The 19,917-nt window shown below is 38.2% G+C and overlaps 1 protein-coding gene across 2 annotated transcripts; it reads right to left on the bottom strand.

Moving 5' to 3' along the window:
• Positions 1–2: 2 nt before the first annotated feature.
• LOC133152880 (CD82 antigen-like) lies at positions 3–19,773 on the bottom strand. Of its 2 annotated transcripts, none has more exons than XM_061276828.1 (9): positions 19,543–19,773; positions 9,933–10,005; positions 8,052–8,124; positions 3,526–3,647; positions 3,265–3,339; positions 1,913–2,011; positions 1,510–1,683; positions 1,356–1,439; positions 3–1,238 (listed from the first exon to the last, which is right to left on the bottom strand). In XM_061276828.1, exons 2-9 carry the CDS (start codon positions 9,993–9,995, stop codon positions 1,161–1,163), a joined length of 768 nt encoding a protein of 255 aa, XP_061132812.1. In that variant the 5' UTR covers positions 9,996–10,005; positions 19,543–19,773; the 3' UTR covers positions 3–1,160. The 2 variants fall into 2 exon arrangements, with proteins under 2 accessions (XP_061132812.1, XP_061132813.1); XM_061276829.1 differs by lacking the exon at positions 19,543–19,773 and adding an exon at positions 18,253–18,314.
• Between the last annotated feature and the right edge of the window lie 144 nt (positions 19,774–19,917).

Raw genomic sequence — 19,917 nt, forward strand, 5'->3', positions numbered from 1 at the left:
AGTTGATATCAGGAGAATTCTTTATTCAAACACTCAATAAGCACAGAACAAAACAATAAACTTAGAAAACAACACCCCAAGATGGCAGCATGTCAAGTCGCAGGAAAACTGTCTATGGGTTATGTTGGAGATGTTACAGAGTATCGGGCTGTTCGGCTTCATCCAATTGTAATGACTTTATTGGCAAGGGAAACAGAATAGAATTAATGTTGTGAGTTCGAAATTACTAAACCATCTTCTTTCCCAGTCTGTCTACGATACATTGTTACAAAAAAGTCATACCTTTAAGAACACCATTAAAGGGTTAATGTAGGGTGTTTTTTATACTCGCTGTACAGAATGGACAACAAATTTATACATAAGAAAAGTACCAAATTTTCTCAGGTAAAAGTTGAAATTGGATTACAAAAGAATTATAGAATACAAAAACTTAAAATGTGTTTTAAAAAAACAAATCAATTTAGCCCACATGGCACTTTGTTTCTCAACATTTTAAAGTAAACAACCTTTATGTTCCTGCTCCCCCACATTGGAAATCGATTCCAAAAGTTTTTCTTTAACATTAAATTGCTTCTGTTATAGCCAATAAGTTATACAATAAGAGTAGGAAAACAGTTTTGAAAGTAGAATGAGCAACCAGCTTGCATTGATAAACATGGAAGTACTTTAGGGTCAGGTTTGCAGAAATAATAAATGAAATTATATACAAAGTCATGAAATCATATATTATGCTAGAATAACTATCTTTAAAAAAAAAAAAAAACTCACCAGAATTGGGGATATTTGACAGCTGTGTAAATTGGTCACAGCATCTCAAGGAAAAACTAAAACCTTAAGAATGTAAAAACTAATACAGGACCACGTCTTTCTGAAATTTCACCCCTCCTTCTTCACCCCACACCCACCCTCCCCAACTCCTGCAGGTTCCTCTAAACCAGTCAAAACATTTGCAACATCACTTTTGGATCAAAAGTTTCAAACCTTTTTAAAGTGCTTCGAGCAAGACTGGTCTGAGAAAAAAAAAAAACTACCTCAAAAGAGGTTATCAACTAAATGTAAAGCTAACACATAGGTTTACATTTGGACAAAACATTTAACCGAAAATTAAGTGGAAAAATGCCTTATTAGCTTCGGTTCAGGCCAAACTCAGTGTGGTGAACTTAGTACTTTGGCACTTTGGTGTAGTCCTCCCTGTGAATGTTCTTGCACAACCAGATGGCCAGAACCATCCCCAGCAGCTGTCAGAAACACAAAAAAGCTATTATTTGAAGAAATTGCTTGGCAATGCATCTTGACCAGAACTTCACTTGGAACTCCCGCTGAGAACTTGAATTGAATTTATGAGAGTTGTGTACCTCAATCAAAGCGATTGCGATGCAGATTCCCAGAACAACCCCGATGTTGGTGAGGAGCCAGCTCTCCACGTTGAGAGCACAACCCTGAAGAGTAGGCCAGAAGATGAAATTTCACTGCTCTCATTTCAGGCGAGAATTCCCAAAATTATGTTACCGTGTCGTATACGGGCCATTCTGGTGTCTGAGCCTCGCAGAAGCCGCTCTCTGAGACGTTTCCAGTTGCGAGGGAGATGTTGTAGCACGAGCAGGGAAACAGAAGTTGAGAACTGTTGATGATCACCATGTTTCCGCTCCAATCGCTTTGACCGGTCCAGCCGCAGCATTCCATCTGCGAGAGCGAGAATAAAATACAACTTGAAAACGCATTTTCGAGATTCTCTTTGTGACGCTCACGTACGCCCATTTCCCAAATCAGATATTTCACAACTATTGTCAAAACACCTTTTTTGATGAGTAGGTGTTTTTCACCTTGTGCCCACCACGAGTCCAACCAAAGGAGAATCATTTGAAAAATTCATCTGTCAAATTTGAGTGAGATGTGACTTTTAATGGCTTACATTTCTCTGAATGAAGTCCCACGCTTGCGCTGTGGTCGAGTAGTTGCCTGGATAGTTGTCCAAGACCTTGGATACAATCTTAGACATCTCTTCATTCAACTATGGGAAAACAGGTCACAGATGTCAGAGACAATTTGTTCTACATGACGCAACATGTCAAAAAAAAATTCCATATCGTCACCCCCCTAAAATAATGTTTTATAACTTTTTTTTTTTCTGTCCAGAAAACAGAACTAAACTCCAGTTCGACTACATTTAATAACTTCGATGCAAACAATACAAATATAAGAACAAAGTCATTAAATAAATGGCCAGCATTTCCCATTGTAGTAGTGTGAGAGCGACCCAAATGAGTCTGTAAAAATGTGTGTGTTGAATACACAACTGAAAGTTATATTATTGTGTTACAACAATTTGCAGACGCATTTATGTAACTTTCAATTGGAACACTCCCTAGCGCTTTATTTGGAAATACTATGCACTAGGGGGCGCTGCAAACCAATTTCTTTCTATTTCAATTAGGGTGGGTTGACCACTGAGTTTGATGTCAGTAGAACCTCTGACTGCGACCATCATTCGTTCCAGAAAACTGGTCGGAGTCCAATTCAATTTTTCCCATAAGAAATAAGGGAAAACGGATTAATCCGTTCTGACGGAGCAACAATGGACACTTTTGCGTAATACTGAGTGACTTTTGTGATGTCTAATACACTCGTTATTAAAAAGGTTGTGGACCGCTTTGCTGGGCAGAGGGATATGACGAGTGGTGTGTTGACCGCATGTCCCGCCCCCAGGCAAATAGTGCCGCACAATTGACACTAACAAGAGCTCAGAACGAGATCATGACAGACATTACTAGAGAAAGGAAGCTTTTTTACACAAACCCTCATTATGGGGGATAAAAGAAATGCACGTGATGCCGCTTTTGAGTTAAAGGCAGTCGATTTGGCTTTTTACGAAGGACATAGAGCTGCTGCATCTACTGTAGAGGTTTCTTCCGGTCACTAGAGAGCACTGAGCTATTGTTGGTGACGTCTTGTTGCGTCACCCTTTTCAGTATTTTTGTTCCGACTCATGTCTTCTCCGAAGCTTTGCGCTCTCGAGACGCAGTACCGAACTGTTGCTTCGGAGACGTGGAGACGCTGTTGGCTAGCCTCGACTCAGAAAGCTGTTCGCAGTCCGGTGTTTCGTTTGGTTTTGAGGGTTCAAAAGCTTTGAATTTCTGGTTTGAAATCCGATTTGTTCTAACCTGGGGACGTTCGTCTGTACTCCTTTGTTGCTAGGTTTTGCTTTCTATTCAGGACAATTGTTGTTTGTAGGGTGTGAAGACCACATAATAATATGCCGCTTACCACGTCCTTCTGGAAGTAGATGAGGGCGCCAGCTACAATCTCAGCAATGAGGATCAACAAGAGGCAGGTGAAGTACTGAATAGAAGGGAGGACAATCAATGGAAAATAACATCAAGCTTTTTACCATGAATGTCTTTTTTTTTTGCAGACACATTTTATCATGAACGTTAAGAGCTTCAAAGGTGTAATATTTTGGGTGTATTTTCTGCTCTGACTTATCACAACACTATGGGATTGTTCTAATTTTTCAAATTCACTCACTAGACCAAGCAGACAGCGGATCTCATAAATAGCTCCCAAGCAGCCGAGGAAGCCCAAAAGCATGGCGAAAGTGCCAACTCCAATTAGGATGTAGCACGCGGCCTTGACAGCTATGGAGTCATCTGCAAGGAAAGAACAAGTGCAGAGGTCAGAAGTTACCAATACAAAAGGAAAGTGAATCTGAAATTTAAACTGTTCTCCAAATCGATGAAGTCCTTGTTGATCGAAAGATATTGCCAACTTAGAGGCAGTATCATTGTGACAACAAATTTTAGTAACAATGCTAAAAGAAAATCACCACACTTTTTATCATTCGGGCAATGCAAAACCAACACGTTTCAGTGTAACATCAAGGGGGGGGGGGGGGGGGGGGCTGATGAATATACACCATGCGATGCCTTTCTGCTCAGACATTTATTTGTACATCAAAATTATCCCTGTATAATCTTAATTCCAATTTCCCCGCAAGGTGAAGTAAATAAATAAATCTTATTTATGATAAAAACATTAAGAACATGATCACTTTGACAATATCATTAATTCATATTTACTACAGAAAATATCACTTCATCCAGTAGAAAAAAATACTCTTTCGTCTCACAACCTGTGCTGTGTAGCAATTTGACTTGAAGTCCCTTCCACGTAAAGTGTAATAATATGATTTTTTTTGTGCCCGATAAAGGATTAAATTAAAATGGTATTAATCCATGCTGCGTAAAACATCACAAACTGCAATTCTAAAGTGTAATTTTAACAACAACTAAAAACTACATTAGGAAGTATTTAATCTACGGTGCTGACAAAATATATATATATATATGCCGATGCTTTTAACTGGACACAGATACACTGACGTTATTACTGCCATTCATCATCATCTGTGATCATCTGACTCTCTCAAAGTGTGCCATTGAGCAGCTTCTCAATTACATCCCGATACAAAGCGAATCAGTCTACCGTACTTAACCCCTTTGCTGGCTGCGCTTTTTTCCAAGATATGGCTGCATTGATGACCGCCGCTGAGAAAAGGGCGGACGGACTCGCCCTCGCCAGACCGGTGACGAGTGTGTGTGACTAAGGCAGTGAGCACACTAGGCTGATGTGATGCATGTTAATGCTGGACAGAGGAGAAAGGGCCCAGTGTCTGAGCGGAGGACACCTGCAGCGATGCCACTGACAAGAGACAAACGTCCTCATCTCCTCCAAGACAACCACTCTCTCTCTCTCTCTTCCCCCCCCACTGCATAGTGACACGTTTTCAGTGTGTATGCATCATCATCTTCAGTTCTTCTGTTTTGTTGCAGTCACTCGCTTTTTCCCACTCTCAGTTTGCTCCATTAACACTTGAGGAATAAAAACTTATTTTACATCTTGTCTTTCTCCGCTTCTCCTTTCTGACTAACTCGGTGATGTGCATTCTGGACAGAGCCCTACCAAACATCGTTATTTTTCTACTAGATATGTCATTTACAGAGGTCGGCATTCCATCCCCGTGACAATTGTCGAACGGACAGAAGCGATGACAGATGCCCTTTCTAGGTATAACAAAAGGATATTTATGACACGAAGGTAACCAAGACAGCTATCAAACAAGTTTGGCTCACCTAGTTCTTGACGGGATTATAACGCATGAAGTATTACGAGAATAGCGGACAATATTCTGGTACAGCAGTTATCACACGAGACATTGAACAGCTAGTAATTGCAAAATTGTGCTTTTGGAAAACAGTAAACTCCCAGAATTTGAGTTATTTGCACTCTATTTGCCATCTATGTGTTAGATTGTCACATCATATGAACTCTGAAGAAAAAGAAAGGTCACTTTTCTCCTGGCTCCTTTTGTTGCTCTCCTATCATAGGATGACAAAACAGACACTATATCTTTGTAGACAGTTGAGGCAAACGGAAAAGGCAACTTTTCTTCTTTTCATGTTGGTGTATATGTGTGAACTTAAAGAAAACGGGGAGGAACTTCTTTGCAGCCGCCAGATTGGTTGTATTTGGAACTTTTGAACTATTTGCATGCAAACCTTTTAAATGTTCATTCTCTTGTCCATAAAGGGGTCATATTTCCCCCCTGCAGTGGATTCTAAAAGGATTTTAATTATAATAATTTCATCCATGTCTGCCGTAAAATTGGCTTCCTTCTTCCAGACAGTCATTTAACAGAAAATATACCACTTTCAGCTCAACATCAAGTGAACCAACCTGTCTTCATACAGTATGTTTATTTTACACACTCCATTAAAGGCACACTTCAGTAAGAATCTCTAACCAATGAAATGTAACCGATTTAGAATGAAGGATGTAGTAATACAATATCACCAAATTTCATTGTTCTTTTGTCATGAAGAGAATACTGGGACACATGCAATCTGGGTCTGATTCTGATCTGGTTGAAATACCGCCGCAAAAAGTCGCACATTGTAGCCAGATGGCGCACACAAGAGCAGAAATCTTAACATCAAATCACAACGGGTTCAGGAAAAATGGTTCATTGAAGCCAATTTGAAAATGGAGAGTCAAATAGAGGAGCACCGCTTATTTTTAAAGGGACAGCCCTCAAACAAGAATGGAAAGAGTCTTTGTGTTGGACAATGCATTTCTTGTTTAAAACAACTGACACAAAAATGAAAATCTGCTCCACACATGTGTTTAATGGTTCGACAAGACGCTACAAGCCATAACAAAATATTCACCGTCCTGTGAGATTACTTCAGTTTTCATCAACCTTTTTCAAGGTCGGTGTGTATGGAAAAAAAAAAAAGTTTGTATCCTCATGTACAAAAGCTGAACCCTTTTTTTTTTCATTTGTCTTACAGATATTCAATGATACTTAAACATTCCAAGAGCCTGCGGCCAGACCTTGGCCTGTTTTCATTCTGTTAATACTGGCTCCATTTGTATTGGCCTACATTCTTTTATTTCAAACAACTCACTGGACCAGTGAAAACTATACAACGGAAAAACATATCTTTTTGTCCTCTGTTATTTGATACATTTTAAATGTTGTGCCTTCTGAATTCTACATTGATTTTGTCTGGCATTTCCAGTAATGTTTCGCTGTTAAGTTCAATAATAAAAATGCTGACTTTGGAACCTAACCACAAACACAAGAGTCCATTTTTGCTCTAGATCACACCACATAATCTTATGTTGGGAGGGAGTGTAGTTGAGAAACAAACAGTCTCAGCAATGGGTAGGAATACAAACTTTAAATTACAGAAACTCATTTATAAACTTTTTTGGCTTGCCACATATGTTTTTTATAGTTGGCATGATTTTTATTAAGTTTAAATTAGATTAATTTTACAGTTCATTTTGTTCAGAGAGCTAATTAGAACTTGGGCTGCGGGGTAAAGATAGTTTCCCTTTATAGGTTCCGTGACCACCATCAGGGGTGGGAATCAAACTTTGTTAAAATATTAGGAAAACATATGACTTTACTAACGTGGCTTTTCACATGCTGGTAATGTGTACGTCATTTTACTTGGGCAGTAGTCAACCGTTATCTCAAGATTAATTAAATCGGCTAAAGTGCATTATGTGCGCTCTACCAGCACCTTCCACAACATTAATGGGCCTCGAAATAAACTTGACAATTGCATTCGTGATGTCATGTTTCCCACGGCCTTCTTATTTTGGTCACAGCTCATATCCTACCTCCAAACATAAGGTTGCTTAGTGATTGGTCGTATAAAGGCTTGGGAAAAGATAGAGTGTCATGTTTTTGTAGCAAGGTTGCAGGCAAGGTTAAGTGGTCTCTCCTGTCAGTTGCAGAGTTCACAATTGTGATGTAAAAAACGGCAAGCGAATTTAATTCCTATGACTTTCAGACTTATATTTATTAATAAAAATACATCTGATTCATTAAATTATAATATTTCATTTTCTAATCAATTTTACAGCCTTTTTATATTCTTCTCGCAACCATAATAATGATTTAACCCAAAGTCATTTTCTTTCCCTGGACTTGACATCAGCGATTGCTCTACCAATACGAATTTGGTCGGACAAAAATGTATGGACCAACTCACCGACTCGCAGACGTCAGCCCTATATTTCACAATATCGTGTTTCATTTTATAAAATAACTGTAAAGACTAGCCACTCAAAGATGCCGTTAAGACGGCAATATCTCTCTTGACCAATGAGAATCGCTGTACTATCTGCAAACGCAAAGCAAGCACATACACACACAAAACAAAATGAAACTAAAAGACACGCCAGATAGGCCATGCAGTAAAGGTATAAAACAAAACACATTATTGCAAAACAATGTGCATATTACCAGCATCTGTGAAGCGCTGATAGTTAGGTGACAGATTTTCCAATGTTTGACTCAAACCCCTCTACTGGGTTATCAAATGATATGAGAAAGTGCACTAATATTACATATTACATATCACACACATATATTTTGAATGAACTAAAGAGAATATGGTAAATAACTCACTTTAAATAAAGAACTCGTTTATTTTCACTATGACTGAAGTGAAAATATTTATTTTGAATTTGGGACTTACTGAGCACAACTATGAAGCTCTGATTGTCCAGGAGGAGCCACAATCCAAAGCCCATGATGACGCCACCCAGAAGCTGAGAAGAAAAAAAAAACGTTAGTCAGACATAGTTACATGCTATAACTGTGGACATTGTTTTAGTCATATGCAATAAGAGCAAAATGTAGTTGCTATTGTAGATATTGTTCCATGGAAGGAAATGAGAAAGAATGACGCCAAAATCCGAAAACACAATAAATCGGCTTGATGGTTATCAAACGTTTTGTTAGCCTAGATAAATTCAGGTGACAGGCAGGACACACAAAACAAACAACATTTACACTTACATATACATCTTTAGACAATTTGGTCTTCAATTGAACCAACATGCATATTTTTGGAAATGTGAAGTGAAGCGTTTGCACAGAAACGAGATTCGAACCAGGCTTTTCCCAACCCTTTGTGGAAGATGTGCTCACCACTATACACCTATGCTGGAAATATATTTTATCCGGTGCTAGGTCAAGCCTGGGTAATCAATGTTTTCCCCCAAGTTAGGTGCAACATTTTCGCAGAAAAATCACCATTGTTTACATTCTATTCTCCATGTATGATCTTGGGATGGATGAGCAGATGAATCTGTGTTTTAATTCTTGGGCTGCGTAGCATATTAGCTACATACATAACACATTGCAGTGAAAACTAGTGATATCCCGCTGCGGCTTAAGGCCAAAGCCATTGCATATATAGGCAGAAGTTCCACCTTCCAGTTCATGATCATCCATTCACAAATCGCCATCGCATAATGTCTGAAAACCAAAGCATTTATTTAAAGTGAATGTTATTTAGTAAATGTACTAGCAGCTCGTTGATTAAGAGAATAAACGGCTAATCTTTATGTATCACTATAGCTCCCGCTAAATGTTATCACAAGGCAAAGTTCCACCTACGTACAATTCATTCAACCAATCACAGATGCCGCTGCGTTGAATGAATGTGGAAGCCAGTCTCGTGTTGACAGACACATTGAACTTTTGCCAAACACGTAAATAAAGCACTAAACAGTCAGAATGTCTCCTATACACGAGCAGAAAGACCTGTGCTGTTTCACTCGCGTTTTCTAACCAGGCTCGTTGTGCTATGTTGTTGCTGCTTTGATTTTTGACAGACAAATGTGAACGCACTCACTGATGATAGCATAAGCGAGGTCATAAAAAAAGATACAAAAACGATCAAATTAAAATGGTAGAAAATTGTAAAGTGGGGTTTCCTTAATTGGTTTGCCAAAATTAATCTCTAAAAAAAGATAAACATGCATGATAGGACCCTAACCCTAACCCACTATTGACTTTTCAGTGGTGTAGTCCTCTTCTCCCTTTCCCCACTCCACTGACACTTTTATTACGTGTTTATCGTGTGTTTTGACTTATTTTGATATTGCAATATATTTTATCAAAACAATGGTAAGATAATGGGGAGTATAACTTAATTTCTATCAGAGCTCACATCGCCTTGTTAATATGAGGATTTAGACCAGTGGTTCTTAACCAGGGGTGCGAGAATGCTTCCTCGGGGGTGTGAGAATACCCTGGGGGAAATTTACAATGGTCAGGTAACCGAAAAAAGTGAAAAATTCTGGAAATCAAGAAGTCATTGTGTTAATTGGCATTAGGAATAATGCTAATTAGGCCTTATAGCTTTAATTGGTAAAGTAAACCAATTATTATTATTATAATCATTTAGGGTTAGGGGTGCGAGAACTGGTTGGTGAATTGAATGGGGTGCGAACAAGGAAAAAGGTTAAGAACCACTGATTTAGACACATCATTGTTGACATAATTTGGCAATTGTTCTACATCTAAATCAACACATATTGTTAAGTTTGAATAATGATACTGTACTCACAAAGAAGATGAGGTTAAAGATGAACAGGAAGTACTTGGTCGCCGTCACACATCCTTTCCCCATGATGTTTTATCTGTAAAGGTGAGAGGGCATGAATGTAATTCCACAGGAAATGTGGCTGACATTGTTCGAGTGATAAATACTGATAAATACACACATGCACAATCACGCACGACTCGTATCATGTTATCTGTACAAGTAGTGTGAGCATTCAAGGAGAGGAAAGCTATTTAGCATATAAAGATGTATAAAAGGTATACACATGAATCAAAATGCTATTCATGGAAAATAGTTGCAAATTTATTAGGGGTGGACCTGCTTCACTTGGTTTAGACTTGCTTTGTGTTTCAACACGTCTGTACCAGTCTGCGAGATAGAAGTATGCAAACAACCAACACAGGCCACTAGACATAACATTGATTCTAATTTAAGTAACCTCAAATGGACTGATGAGTTCATTTGATCGCTTAGAGTCAACTCAGAGTAGCTAGTAATCAAATATTTTTTGCAATACTGTGTAGGCATTTTAAAAGCAAAATACTGTGGTTGCTGCACTTGCAGTAGACTACTGCGAGTGCAGCAACCACCAAGGACATTGGTTTAGTCTTTGTTTTGAGAGCATTTCGACAGAGTTGTCTAAATGTAGCACATTTGCTTCTTCTTACTGCTACTGCGTTTACAGAATGTGAAAACATTTTGCAACAACAAGAAAAATTGCAGAGGGGGATAGCAAAAATGTAATGCCCACCAACTGTCATTTTAATCCCATTCTAATGGGGCTCCAACAAGCCTGTCTGATCAGGACTGGGTGGCTCAAATCTATAGGATTAAATTTGCAAAACCAGTTTAAACTCAATCTGTGAGCACGGAAGGAGGCGTGTCCATATTGCTTACAACCAGTTTATTCTTCACTCATGGTGGTTGTGGATTAAAATGAGTATCCTTGTAAAAAGAATGAAATGTCACAGTGTAAATACATTTTTCAGTGCAAGAAAATCTGCAGCCTTAAATCTCAAACTTCATTTAATATATGTATATATATTAGGGGTGTAACGATTCATCGATACACATCGATTAATCGATATAATGCTCTACGATTTATTGGCATCGATGCTAAACGTAAACATCGATTTATATCGCCGTGTTTGACGTCGGACATTAGACGCGACTTTATTTGGAAATCCAGTTCATTGTTGCTTGATTCCTCTTTCCGGGAGCAGTGAGCGGCGTGTTGTGTTGTGAGCAGAGCAGGCACGTGAAAGGGGAGTCGACAACTAGTACGCGGCTCCTGGGCAGGTGCTATGGCTAGTGTCCAAAAAGACGAGGAAATTGGCTCCCCTTTAGGCTTCAAGTCATTCTTTGGAAGCACTTTGGATTCCAAAGAAAAGAGGACTCAACGAGTCAACGGACAAAACACGTACAGTTTGTAAATCCTGCCATGCGGTGACAAGATATTTAGGGACCACAAATCTCGATGCACATTTAAAGAAAAAACACGACATCAAAGTTCAGTGTTAAAATAAGCACTTTGTATACTAGAATACTCTTGTAATTTCCTAAATAAAGAGTTTGCAGTACCCTGTTGATTTTGCGTATGAATTGTTATAAATCAGGATATTGTTCTTTATTTTTTATTTAAAAAAAAATATATATGTATCGATCGTAGAGCACTATATCGTGATGTATCGTGAATGAATCACAGCAGGCTTTAAGATACCGGCAAATATCGTATCGTGCTTCTTTGTATCGATATGATATCGTATCGTGACAAAACCCGCGATTTACACCCCTAATATATATATATATATACGTATATACATATATATATATATATACATATACATATACATATACATATACATATACATATACATATACATATACATATACATATACATATATATATATATATATATATATATATATATATATATATATATATATATATATATATATATATATATATATATATATATATATATATATATATATATATCATATATATATATGTGTGTATATATATATGTGTGTATATATATATATATATATATATATATATATATATATATATATATATATATATATATATAGACACATTTATTCATCACTCTTACTATTGATTGTTTGAATTTTTGCCTTCTTGTTTTTATATTGTGTCGCGTGTATGTACATGTATGTCTATCGTGTTATGTGTCTCGTCACCGTGGGATAGAGAAAAACGTAATTTCGGTCTCTTTGTGTGTTGTGACATGTGGAGAGGTTGACAATAAAGCTGACTTTGACTTTGACTTTGACACAGATATTGCAATTTAGATTCAATTTGTGATTTTCTTGAAATGTTTCATGTTACAGTCCGCTAGTCACAATGTGCAGTAACATTAGTTAGAAACGTGGCAGAAAATGACATCACACAATTAAAAATGTTAAAATCTGAGACTGGACTTAACCGCTTCAAACAAAGCAGTTTAGTGATAGCTTGAAATTCATATCATGTTATTAATTGAGTCTTTTGGTAGTCCTGAGTGCAATTGTGAGTGTAAAAATCATAACGGAAGTATTGCTGATTGAGTTATTTAAATGTGGAAAGGTAAACAGAAATTGATCCTTAATGAAATCTCCCAATAATTAGGTAATATATAACTATGAATGTGCAATACCTTTAAATAAAAAAATAAAGGTAACGACCCAATGATTGTCACACACACAACTGGGTGTGGTGAATTTTGTCTCTGCATTTAACCCATGCCCGAAGGGAGCAGTGAGCAGCAGCGGTGCCTCACCTGGGAACCATTTAGTGATCTACACCCCAATTCCAACCCTTAATGCCGAGTGCCAAGCAGGGAGGCAATGGGTCCCATTTTTATAGTCTTTGGTATAACCCGGCTGGGGTTTGAACCCACAATCTTCCAGACTCAGGACAGACACTCTACCACTAGGCCACTGAACTTTTCTTCTATACAGTAAATTTCTGCCAGTTTACATTTTCAAATGTCAACTTTAAAAATGCCCCATCACTTGTGAGCTATTTGTGGAACAGGCTCGCAGGCTACTCATACAATCTGAGGGCTACCTGTTGCCCTCGAGCAGTCACCACATTGCTGATATAAAGTTTAAGATTTCCAACGGGAAAGTATTGATTTGTTCTCTGACAGCAAAACATCAACACCCACAGTCTGTTTTCCAAAACGTGTCACCACCACCATCACCTCTTACACTCTCTGTATCGTAATGGCCACTCGTCAATAAATCTATGAAAATCTGGGTGAAATATGGAGCCTCATATTCAGTTATCCTCCAGCAGTCAATGTGAGGGTCACGGACATGACCCAAATTCTCATCAGTGGAAATGGGTTACTGTTACGCTGCACCACTGTGCTACTTCTATTTTGACTGATGGTTATTGAAAGTAAAATTCCATGGGATGTAAATACAATCAGGTCAGGTCCATTTTGAATAGGTGAGGCAGATTCCACCTATACTCAATGTGCTTGCCTGATCAACATAACTGAACACGTCTGATGTCTAACGTGTGTTTGTGAGTGTGTGTGCGTGACAGTGCTGATTCACTCGAATGAAGACACGCCTGTGGGATTTCAGTATTTATAGTGCTGCTCTCAATCTGCAATACAATGTTAAATTCCTGGACTCTCCTTCCATTTGCACTCAAACTGTTCACAAGTGTTGGCCATAGGTGGGCATTGGCCTCCGTACCCGACTTTCCATCCCTGACCCACGCGGGCCCAGCCAGTCCCTCGTCGGCGACAGGCAATCGACGTTGAGAACATACTCCACTAAGAAGGAATATACATAGATCAACTAACTGCATGACCAAGCAGGCAAACAAGACTCTCAAAAAAACCCTAACCCTAGTTTGAAACCCTAGTTTGAAATCCTAATCATAGCTTTAAACCCATGTTTGAAACCCTAACACTAGCTTTGAACCCTACTTTGAAACCCTAACTCTAGTATGAAACCTTACTTTGAAACCCTAACCCTACATTTAAAACAGTGGTGTCAAACTTTTTTTTTCGCAGGCCGCATTGTAGTCATAGCTTCTTTCGGAGGGTCATTATGACTGTCAACCCAAATAAATGTATGAGCACCTCATATTATATACAGTAAAAGCTACAAAACAAACGGACAAAAAACTCATTTTCAAATCAGACGAGTAAAAACTGGTAAAAAAAAAAGAAGAAAAAAAAAGAAATTATTAAACGTGAAAACAATTTGCAATTCTAGTAATGACACACAAATTTGATGCACAATTTGTCTTTGCGGGCCACATAAAAGGATGTGGCGGGCCAAATCTGGCCCCGGGTCTTGACTTTGACACTTTTGCCTTAGTGGGATACAACAAAAATATGTTGACAGATGGCTCACTAAAATTACTTAGCCAGAGATGGAGAATTCTTATCAGCCAACTGCAACTGATGAACTAACTTAATTTGTGGGTCATTTTGGGTCGAAATGTTCCTCCGATCAAGCAGAGTGCATAAATTATGAATTGAATCCATCTGGTTCCTAGCAGTTTTCCACTTACTTGCTACAGTGAATTTTTGGTGGCTTCTTTATACAGAAATCTAGCGATACAAAAAAAATACTTTGTAACAGCATTGCAACGATATTCGTTGTCAGTTTATAAACAATAACAATGCTAAAATGTGTTGCTCATTTAACTGATGCCAAAGATTCACACACACCAATTGACTACAACATTAGTGAGAGCTAGTTTGGACGTCACCTTATTTAGCTTTATGAGCAGGTCAAAGGGGTCAAAAGATTTTTGCACCCCTTGTACAGGATCTTGGATTGTGTAAGCAAGTCCTCTAAAGTTACGTATTAAAATACAAGTATTAAGATTCAGCCCTTTATCTTCAGGTCTTTATTTTTCAATAGTGAGATATGGATGGAGGGGTAAGTCAAGAAGTTAAATTTCATACATTGCACATCATATCTATCTATTGTCTTGTTTCTTCAATCAGGAAAATTGCAGTGACTGTATTTACAAAACAAATGACATCCTATTAACTTCGAGCATTACTGTTTACATCCACTACGTTATGACAGAACACTAACACACAAGCCAGTCATACGAGTTGAACTAACATTAGTTGCGATTTTGAATTGTTGATGTTTTGTTGTGTTTAGTGCACTAAGGAAACAGTGACTCACACACCATTACAAGGAGCGGCTAAATATGTAATATTAAAGTAATACTGGAAGACATCCGCCTTTCTAATACATACATTACCTCTAATGATGTAGAAGCTCCATTTATACAGATATAGGTAATTTTACACCCGGATAATAAATATTAGAATTTAGTATTTTTCCTTAAAATTGTATGAAATTGATGGCAAGTTTCTCTCATTTTCCCCCCATTCAGAAACTTTTTTTTTTTTTTAATGGAAAACAATACAATGAATAAATAAAAGATTCTATATAGCCAGTGGAGCAATCTAGGGATGCACCGACATCACTTTTTTTAACTGAGTTTATAAGTACAAGCATTGACAATGAGTACTTGTTGATACAGGACAAATATTTGATAATGGGATTATATTTTCCAAATGTGATGAAAATGTATTGAATTTTAATCAATTATTGTTTCAAAAACAAACCTTTCTACACTGTCAAAAGAAAAAAAATGCATGATGCACTGACAAAAAGAATCCGTAAAACAGCAAGGCCGCAAAAGGTGAACTGCTATATAGCAGGAGAACACTCTACCGCATACCAACTAAAGCATTCCATTATAAATGATAATTCCCCAAGTAATTGGTTTTATAATAAAGTACAGAAATAAATAAACCCATTCACTTTATTTTACAAAGACTAGATTCACACGAGAGGCAAATACCACCCAGATTTTTTTTATGTCGCTCTGAAGTTCATACTATTGTATACAAATCAAGATATGAACATTCAAGATTTTAACACTGAAAAATCAGGATATCAGTTATGTAATATCACACCTTTGTTGCCCACCCTGTCACATTCTATATACCAGTCAGATTCGGGTAAGTATGTCCAATGCCAAAATTGCGCCAGCAAGTTTAACTAACAGTAGATGGACATACAAACCCAAATGTCCAGCTAGTTTACAGCATACTACATACATACATACATACACATAATTCATTATGTAGAGTAAACCGATTAGATACACATTTTCCTTGTGTGTAGCTCAGTTTTTTTCCTTTCTAAAGTTAAAGATAAATAACACTAGGTTAACCCAAACTGGGTGTACAGTCACATGTACACATTGAATTACTGTTATTTTACAAAGCACAGCCACCTACTGTAATTAAACAATGACAAATATGCAGTGGGGTGATTATTGTGCATCTCAGGCAGGCGGCCCTCTTCATATTAACCTGTAATTTATTTTCATAATGATGACTAATTTGCATGCTAATCCAACTAAATCTCACAATGCGTGTTGAAGTCCATTTCTGTCATCTGGTGTGACTTTACGTACAATGACTGTTTGAAAGCAAATTTGTTTTGCAACTTTCCACCATAAAAAAAATAATCAAATCTTAAGTTCTTGAGCTAACTGGTACTCACAAATCAATTGAGCAAAACTATCATAGTAAGATCAATACATTTTAATATACATGCAGAATTTGCAACTCGTCCCAGACGAGAACAAGGAAGTACAACGACAATGCTAAACAACCAGTCATGTCTTTTCCCCACCTGATGGCAACCCCCCCCCCCCCCCCCCCCCCCCCCCCCCCCCCCACACACACACACACACACACATTCAATAGTACAGTAAGTCTCCCTCCCACCCTGACTGGTCACCAGAACAAAGGCAGCTTTCACACACTTTTCTGTCTCTCAAGGAACAAAAGGGAGAATTTGAGACGCAGAGGCCTGCTTCATCATTTCATCTTCTGCTCTCGAGAAAACAACAGCAGATGGTTGAAAGACACAACTTTCCACTGTGAGACCTGACACCGCCTGATGGTCCATTTAGTCTTTTGGAAATTAACAAAGTGATCTGGCATATGTTCAAGATTTAAAGGAAGCATTTGCAACCATTGAAATGGATAGTCAACCCCCAAATTTTCTTTACAATAATATGTTATATGTGCCCCCACTAGTCTAAACAGGGCATAGAGATTTATTGCATTTGTGGACTATGAGTGAAGCAGCTAAATCCACCCGTTTTTGTCAATCTCAGGGGGCAGTCATTTTGCTGCGTGCTGTTGATGGAAAATTACATCACAACTGCCATGTTTCAAGTCAAAACCAAGGCTCCGCTTCAGAAAACTGGCGAGCCGTGATTGGATGTGACCTGAGACCTAGCAACTGTGAGGTCATTTTCAGTCGACAGCAAGTACCAAAATGGCCACCCCATGAGAAGGATGAAAATAGATTTTGCCTGTTTGATTCATATTCCACAAATGAAACATTAATCAGAACACCGTGTTTTGACTAGTTGGGCTGCACAGAACAAATTATAACAATGAAAATTTGGGGTTGACTTTCCCTTTTTAAAGCAACAGTGTGTACTATGAACAGTAATTGGAAGGCTTTATTTCCTTTTAAGCAAATACTTTTGATTCCCTTAATTTGTGTTGTAGTTGCATATTGTGTCACAATGGCAACGTGAAGGATGTTGAAATCCAGGAATAGGCAAAATGCTCAGAATGATTGTGCGCTTAGTGAACTTGACCTTTAAAGCCTGCAGTAAACCTCATGGGGGCTACCATTACTCAATTCGGGGACACCGTATGGAGAGCAGTTTAGGAAAATCATTTCACAGCGTGAACAGAGGGTTACCGTTTGAGACACACTTTTGAAAATGATTAGGAAATTATATATAATATTTAGAATATTATAAAATTATTATTTGACAAAATATTTCTGTCGATGATTTTCATTGATGAGAAGACATGGATCATACTAATACCTTTTCACGATAATTAGGAAACAGACATATCAATAGGAAACCACTTACTTTTGTAAAAAGGAATCCCCATTCAAATTGTTTGTAAGTATAAATAGATATTTCAAAGAATTTTGTGATGGAAAACACATTTGTATTTAATGTTTATCAGTAAACTTGGAAGACTTGCTAGGGCTTGTTTTTTTTATTTTTTTACCTTATGTGTCACTACTAACGTCCATTCCCTAAGTATTCAAATAATGAGTTGCTGTACCATTCAAACTGTAATTATTTAACTTGATTTGTTGACAAAACACCAGTAGTTGATACTATTTGACTTCATAAAACCGTTCATTCTCTACTATACTATAAATACAAATGACAGTTGACACCGACAACTGAAAAAAAGTCTCCGCTTACGTTTGTCTTGTTTGTTGAGGAGAAAAACTATGAGGAGCAGCTTGAGCTGCCTTAAAGTCACTAACAGCTTCAGGGCAATTCCACCGAACAGGGGAAACAGGTTACGGACTTGTGCAATGCCACAGTCAAGGCTCTTTTTCTTAGTGGCTAAGCAGAACAGTAGTTTGCAGACTATTGGGGTGAAATTTTACACTAGGAATTAGATTGAAGTTAAACTCATCGTTCTTGAGTGCAGCGGGTGCTTGGATACATCCAAAATCTAACTGGTAACAGATGTGAACTCTTGCAAAGCATAATCCAAACAACATCTCTGTTCGCAGGATATGGGAAGGTAATTAAGGTCACATTGGGGGGAAGGAAACCAGCCTCAGATTTTGTGGGAGAAAGTTGCTGTGGCTGAGAGGGTGCCATAGGAGGCCCAGGGGCTTGAAGGGGAAAATGTAGTCTTAATTGTGATGCCATCATTCCTGATGCTGACCCATTTTTCTATCTGTAGCCAGCTGCTCCTTATAATCACTCAGCTATTAAAGGGAGCAACAAATTTAGGACAAAAGGTTCTGCTCGTGTGACCACAATATTATCGTTGTTTTAGCAAATGTGTTCACTCAGTCACGGTCAGCCACACACCATTTCTCTCGTCTGGATTTCTGTGGAGGAATTGGGTGTCTGAAATAAATAATGGTGAAACATGTTACCGTTGTTAGTTTCAACTAACAGTTACGGAATGCAACCTCTTTGTTGAAAATATTTTGTTAAGATGGGCATTTGTTTTGCTTGTAAATGTCTCACTAAATTGTGGACAAGGTGTCAGGGACAGGGAAAGAGGAGAGCAGAGTTTCTCGACTCAGTCGTTTGTACCTTAACTTAATTTCTGTTACCAATTAAAGTGTTTTGTTTCGTGTTTAACGTTCATGATCCACTTTATGCTTCTGTGGTCATTTATGCGTTAACAACTCCGGTTTTTGCCATTCAGTTTACAAAATTCAAGTTGAAATGGCGAAAGAGGTCTTCTCAACACCGATGAGATGATGCGATAGACAGCGCTGAATACTGGTGTTTATTAATTTAGTCTACACGCGCCACATCACCATTCGTAAAGAAGACGCCATTAAGCGAAACACAGATAGTTTGAAGAAACTTTCAGTTTTAGGCGCTGACTAGATCAAATAACCTGTACAAATCAAATCGCCGTGCTTGTGGTAATTATTCGTTCGTTTAAAAGAGGGAAAAAATGACACTTTTCGATGTTCAAGACCCACACAAAGTCAACGAAGAGGTTTGATTACTTACTGATTGGGAAGAAGTGCAGAGAAAAGTTGCAGTAGTTAAGTGCGTGTGTCGCTGAGCACAATGTTCGGCTGGCTCCTGCCTGTTCTGAGCGAGCTGCTGGCTGGACTGTTTGACCTCCTCCACCACTACGACGGACGCCGACTACAATCTAACCGCAATCAGTCAGGGAGGCTCAAGATGGGTAGACAGCAGGGGAATCTCCTCCAGTGCCCCCCACCCCCCCATGTGGCAGATATGGGTATTAGCAAGTCGAACACCCTCCCTTAACCCCTAAATCCCCGCAATATCACCTCAAAATACGAGGCGGATTAAAAACACGTCTGTTGGCACAAAAACGCACACAGTATCTCCACTTTGGGAGCATTTGTGCTACGC

This window comes from Syngnathus typhle, linkage group LG4 (assembly GCF_033458585.1).
Source record: "Syngnathus typhle isolate RoL2023-S1 ecotype Sweden linkage group LG4, RoL_Styp_1.0, whole genome shotgun sequence".
NCBI classification, from domain to species: domain Eukaryota; kingdom Metazoa; phylum Chordata; class Actinopteri; order Syngnathiformes; family Syngnathidae; genus Syngnathus; species Syngnathus typhle.

What these genes read in the sequence shown, in the direction of transcription:
- LOC133152880 (XM_061276828.1), bottom strand. Translation starts at nt 9,995, where the DNA reads ATGGGGAAAGGATGTGTGACGGCGACCAAGTACTTCCTGTTCATCTTT. An exon ending in GAGCTTCATAGTTGTGCTCA is followed by an intron (nt 3,648 to 8,051) that starts GTAAGTCCCAAA and finishes CTTTCCTTGCAG; the next exon opens with ATGACTCCATAGCTGTCAAG. An exon ending in TCCGCTGTCTGCTTGGTCTA is followed by an intron (nt 3,340 to 3,525) that starts GTGAGTGAATTT and finishes CCTTCTATTCAG; the next exon opens with TACTTCACCTGCCTCTTGTT.